Source organism: Ostrea edulis, chromosome 9 (assembly GCF_947568905.1).
Source record: "Ostrea edulis chromosome 9, xbOstEdul1.1, whole genome shotgun sequence".
NCBI lineage: Eukaryota > Metazoa > Mollusca > Bivalvia > Ostreida > Ostreidae > Ostrea > Ostrea edulis.
The window spans coordinates 54,860,681-54,866,680 of record NC_079172.1 but is presented as its reverse complement, the minus strand read 5'-3'; the positions used below and the strand labels follow the sequence as shown (position 1 = coordinate 54,866,680).

The 6,000-nt window shown below is 35.5% G+C and overlaps 1 protein-coding gene across 1 annotated transcript in view; it reads left to right on the top strand.

Annotated features, from left to right (window-relative positions):
• Positions 1-596: 596 nt before the first annotated feature.
• The window catches only part of LOC125660052 (uncharacterized), a 24,215-nt gene continuing 18,811 nt past the window's right edge, over positions 597-6,000 (top strand). Inside the window, exons 1-3 of the mRNA XM_048891898.2 lie at positions 597-712; positions 917-1,472; positions 2,730-2,828. Of these exons, the coding sequence (XP_048747855.2) occupies positions 597-712; positions 917-1,472; positions 2,730-2,828 (771 nt within the window). The remainder of the gene's footprint in view (positions 713-916; positions 1,473-2,729; positions 2,829-6,000) is intronic.

Below are 6,000 nucleotides of genomic sequence, written 5' to 3'. Positions count from 1 at the left end.
GTGAAAGATTTAATATATAATCATAATGTTCTTTCAAATTGCATGATGTAATGGAATAAACGAAATTCCAAAAAATAACAACAAGAGTCGAAAAAATACCATGAAAACATTTTCATGTACATTTAGACACTTTGAAGTTCTTTATCGTGCCAACGCCTTCCGTGACACGGGACCTTAGTTTTTGAGGTCATATCCACAAGACCCGTGACTTTCACTTCTAATGCCACATACAGATACACACCTGTACAAAATCTTTGGCAGACTTGGATTTATACCTAAAGTTGTTGATGTCTATAAAAATGAGAAAAAAGAATCTCGAATAAGTCGTAAAACACCAAAGAAACAACATCAATATTACATATTTAGCGTTAATCAATATCGTCACTTTCTGATCCAACCACGTGTAGGTCACCAAGGAAGAACCGGACAGTCAGTAAATAATTGATGACTTGCGATTGAAAGTTTGTGTTCAATTAATCGATTTTAAACATTAAATGAAATTGTGTGCATTCAATGAAATCACATCAAGTGAAATACGTTACTTTCGAAAGTGAAGATGTAGAAGATTGGTATTTTTATCACTGCAGAGAATGACCATGGCGTCAGGTGAATCTCCCCGGGAGTCGGTTCAGGGGGTGTGGCTGAGATTTAGAGACTCTTCAACTCTCCATGGCCTGTCTCACATCTCAAGGGAAAGAACTATTATCCGAGGGTAAGAGGATATTTCATTTTCGTCTGAAGTAAAACTTTTGCCAAAAAGTTTGAAAGTCGTTTATTAAAAAAAGAGATTATGTAGAATAATCGACGATCATGAGTATGCCTTCGTTAGTTTGCTGAATGTGTTCGACATTAATTGCCGTTTGAATGGCATATTTTATTTTATTTTAGAACTCATAGAACTTTTCATGTATTTTAGGATGATATGGCTTGTTCTGGTGATAGTTATGGGTATTTCGTTGTCTGTAACCTTGTACGATCTCAAGATAGAATATTTTTCATATCCAACGTTGACAACGATGGACACAACAATGTCGCCGGAGATGCGTTTCCCCGCCGTAACGCTGTGCAACATCAGTCCATATAAAATGTCCAAGTTAAGCCCTGACGAAGCCACAATGGATTACCTGAAGAGAGAAAGCAACATCGGTTCCTTCCTTCCGAAAATGAATTTCAGTGATCCAAAATACTTACCTTTGTTTAAAAACGGTACAGATGATTGGTTGGTTGATGTCAGTTACAGCATAAAAGATTTGTTCATTGCGTGTAAATGGAAGAAAAAGTCGTATTTTGACTGCAGTCAGTTGTTTCGTCCATACAAGACTGAATGGGGGCAATGTTTTTCCTTCAACGGTCTGAATTCGCAAGAAATCAAAACTACACACTACGTAGGAAGCATTCTTGGATTAACCATGTACATACACATAAATCAAAGTGACTATGTTTATGCCAGAAACATGGGAGCAGGAATCAAGGTAAAATAAGTTAGGATTGTAGGAAGTCAATTAAAAGCTGAATCTAGGCTCACATTGTTGGCGAGAAATAAAATGCCGTACGTTTAGGAAAATTCCGAAAATATGTTGATGTCTTCATGGATTGTACACAAATAGACGATCTCTGTCAACTTGCTCATACCGATATTAGTTTCATAAGTTTTAAAAACTGATAGTGGTCTCATGGTTTAACACTAGAATGCATACGGATGCTTGCATATTTTAAAATTATTTGACAATTTGTATAATTCTGGGTTAATTATTTGATAAATTGTCTAATTTTGTGGTTCTTGGGGTAAGTATTTTAAAGGAATTTTCTTACACTAGACAGTATAGTATATTCCAAAGTAAAACTTAAACCACCATTATGGGCTCTCCTGCGTACTGAAGGTCATTGTTTGAACCATAGACACCACGAACGTCTGGGAATTCTGGCTATGTACTGTAAAATGGAGAAGGTTTATAACTAGAATTACAGGGTACCCACGCCAATTTCGAGTATTAAAATTATTATTAAAATGATATAAACATTTCATACTGTATCCTATAGCTTTCGACTTGCATCTTAATCTTCTAGATTGTCGTCTTGAGATATTCGAAATTAAATTCTAAAAATTGACCTACATGTATTTATCTTATCGCAAATCAACTTGGGCTCATTTAACGTGTACACACAGACGGTATTTGCAATGCAATTGAAAAATGCATCTTGTAACCATCATCTGATAACTTTTTGAAGTAGACAAACCCACTTAAAAAAAGAAAGTCAAAGAATTACAGTTCAAGTATCCCTTTCCGCAACTGTACTTTGCAACCGGCGGCCATTTATAAAATTGATTTAAACAAACTTGATCCTATACTATAAGAATGCACTCGATTATCAATTTGGTTCTTGAAAAGATTTTTAAAGGTAATTAGAGGACTAAATCTGATCAGAAATGTCCACATGAGCCTTTCACTCAAATGAAGCAAAGCTTTATCAGAAAAGTGTAAATATATCAGAAGACATCACAGTATTCTGTTTTTATGATAAGATAGGCAAATGTTTTCCCCGGGTGATTGTGATGGATTGAGAAAAGTAACCATTACGAATTTTCAAACATGTTAAAAATTCTACATTTAGTTCCTAATGTATACAAAAGTTCATATTCTTTAGCTCCTTCAAAGTTTATGATTGATAGATTTTCAGATATGCAAATTATAGAATGGACCGGGAATATGTCTGCTTCAACATTACAGGTGGCAATTCATGATCACAGTGAAGAACCCAACATAATGGACTCTGGATACCTGGTATCGCCGGGATACACCACATACATGCCGATAGAAGTAAAAGAGGTTAACTGTTTTGAAATCTTTATGTATAAAAAGGGGAAGATAACCAACAGTAATCCATCTCATAACTCCTAAGAAATCAAAACTAAGTGTAGGGTAAACACGGACCCCTGGACATACCAGAGTTGGGATCAGCTGTCTGGGAGGAGTAAGCATCCCTTGTCGGTCGGTCACACCCGCCGTGAACCCTATATCTTGATCAGATGTAAATATATAAAAGGAAGTAATTCGTAGTCAAATTAATTGTGTATAAACGACCTAAGAATTGGTATGAAACAGGTCAGACAGGATTTGACTCAATGATACGTTGTATTGGTAAATTCGATCGTTATAACGACCATAGAAATTGACGAGACTGTTGAAACCCCTGTAACATCAGCTTATATGTCAGTATTTAAAAATCGATCATAAGCAAAACAAACTCTTGGGTACTGCATCACTTGAGAGACAAAACATCATATGCAGGTGATAATGGAATATTGCTACATAAATATGGGGAGTTGACGATGGAGAAGCTGAAGTCATCCAATTCGTCATAAAGTTGAGTTGTTAGTTTGCCGTTAAAATCTATGCTCAATGAATATATAAGTATGAAGCAGATGTGGAATACTCTGTGGTGTCTTTTATTTCGAGTTTACTTAAATATGTTGAATCGACATATGAATGAAAATGATTATTTCTAATACATAAAACGTCGTCGATATATCTAAATGTCGTGTTGAAAACCACAAGAGATTGTTTCTTCTTATGTAGAAACTTTTGAATAAATTCTGCCTCGTAAGAATATAAATATAGGTCAACTAATAAAGGAACACAATTCATGCCCATGGGAAAGTTAACAGATTGTCAACTGTATACAATACCGTCAACTGTATACAATACACTGTCAACTGTATACAATAAACCGTCAACTGTATACAATACACCGTCAACTGTATACAATACACCGTCAACAGTACATAATACACCGTCAACTGTATACAATACACCGTCAACTGTATACAATACACCGTCAACTGTATACAATACACCGTCAACTGTATACAATACACCGTCAACTGTATACAATACACTGTCAACAGTATACAATACACTGTCAACAGTATACAATACACCGTCAACAGTACATAATACACCGTCAACAGTATACAATACACTGTCAACAGTATACAATACACCGTCAACAGTATACAATACACTGTCAACAGTATACAATACACTGTCAACATTATACAATACACCGTCAACAGTATACAATACACTGTCAACAGTATACAATACACTGTCAACAGTATACAATACACCGTCAACAGTACATAATACACCGTCAACAGTATACAATACACCTTTATAGGTACACGATACAACTTCAACGATACATGATACACCATCTGTATACAATATCACCAAAGACTACGAAGATATTGTCAATGAGGAACTCAAGCATATTTTTTATATCAACTTCAGAATACTTGTGCGTAGAATCAGAGTAGTGTTTAATAAAGTAAAGGTATAGAGTTCGTATTATGGTATGGCGGTGATGTCGATACGTAGAAATGACAGGGGTTAACTGTAAATGTGTAGAAATCTGTATGCAATATATATTATGGTATGACAGTGAAAGTCTTGCAGTTGTGTCCATGCATACAGTTAAAGCGAACTGTAAACTGGACGCACATTTTTCATTGGACGATACCCATTTGGAGGATGCCTATTTTTAAGGTCAGACGTTAAAGGTGAAGGGCAAATGATTTCAAACGTAGGGTCTTTAGCCACCTTGTAGTTAGGTAAAGTAAAAACCATTAAGAAAAACTACTCATATGAAACAAACCATTGGAAAAAATCTAATCATTTGATATTAACCATTGACAAAAACTATTCATTTGATACAAATCAATGAGATATGTTAATCATTGTTTACAAAACATAGAGAAAAGTTAATTATTTAATCATTGGAGAGAGGTCATATATGCTTCATAGTTCATACGGTAATGTAGAATTTAATATGCTAATTTTGTTACGATAAATTACAATTTGATTACCCATTTTACTACGGCAAAATCATTTTTATTCCGTTGACAGCATTTTGTGCTATATCAGCACATTTCATTGTGTATCGTACTCCGCAGACGGTATACGATTGGCGGCATATTCTGCACCGATGACGATGCTCCGCTTGTCACTGAAGGCGTACTGTGTACTATTCAATGAATATTGTACACCGTGTTAGGTATATTGTGTACCGTTAACGGTGTATTATTTACCGTAGATGTATTGCAAACCGTTTCAGATGTATTATGTACCATTAACGGTGCATTGCAGATGGTGTATCATGTATCGTTGAAGTTGTATCGTGTACCTATAAAGGTGTATTGTATACAGTTGACGGTGTATTGTATACAGTTGACGGTGTATTGTATAATGTTGACGGTGTATTGTATACAGTTGACGGCGTCTTGTATACAGTTGACGGTGTATTGTATACTGTTGACGGTGTATTGTATACAGCTGACGGTGTCTTGTATACAGTTGACGGTGTATTGTATAATGTTGACGGTGTATTATGTACTGTTGACGGTGTATTGTATACAGTCGACGGTGTATTGTATACAGTTGACAGTGTATTGTATACTGTTGACGGTGTATTATGTACTGTTGACAGTGTATTGTATACTGTTGACGGTGTATTTTATACAGTTGACGGTGTCTTGTATGCAGTTGACGGTGTATTGTATAATGTTGACGGTGTATTGTATACAGTTGACAGTGTATTGTATACTGTTGACGGTGTATTGTATACTGTTGACGGTGTATTGTATACAGTTGACGGTGTATTGTATACAGTTGACAGTGTATTGTATACTGTTGACGGTGTATTATGTACTGTTGACGGTTTATTGTATACTGTTGACGGTGTATTATGTACTGTTGACGGTGTATTATATAATGTTGACGGTGTATTGTATACAGTTGACGGTGTATCGTATACAGTTGACGGTGTATTGTATACTGTTGACGGTGTATTATGTACTGTTGACGGTGTATTGTATACTGTTGACGGTGTATTGTACAATGTATACTGTTGACGGCGTCTTGTATACAGTTGACGGTGTATTGTATAATGTTGACGGTGTATTGTATACAGTTGACGGTGTATTGTATACAGTTGACGGTG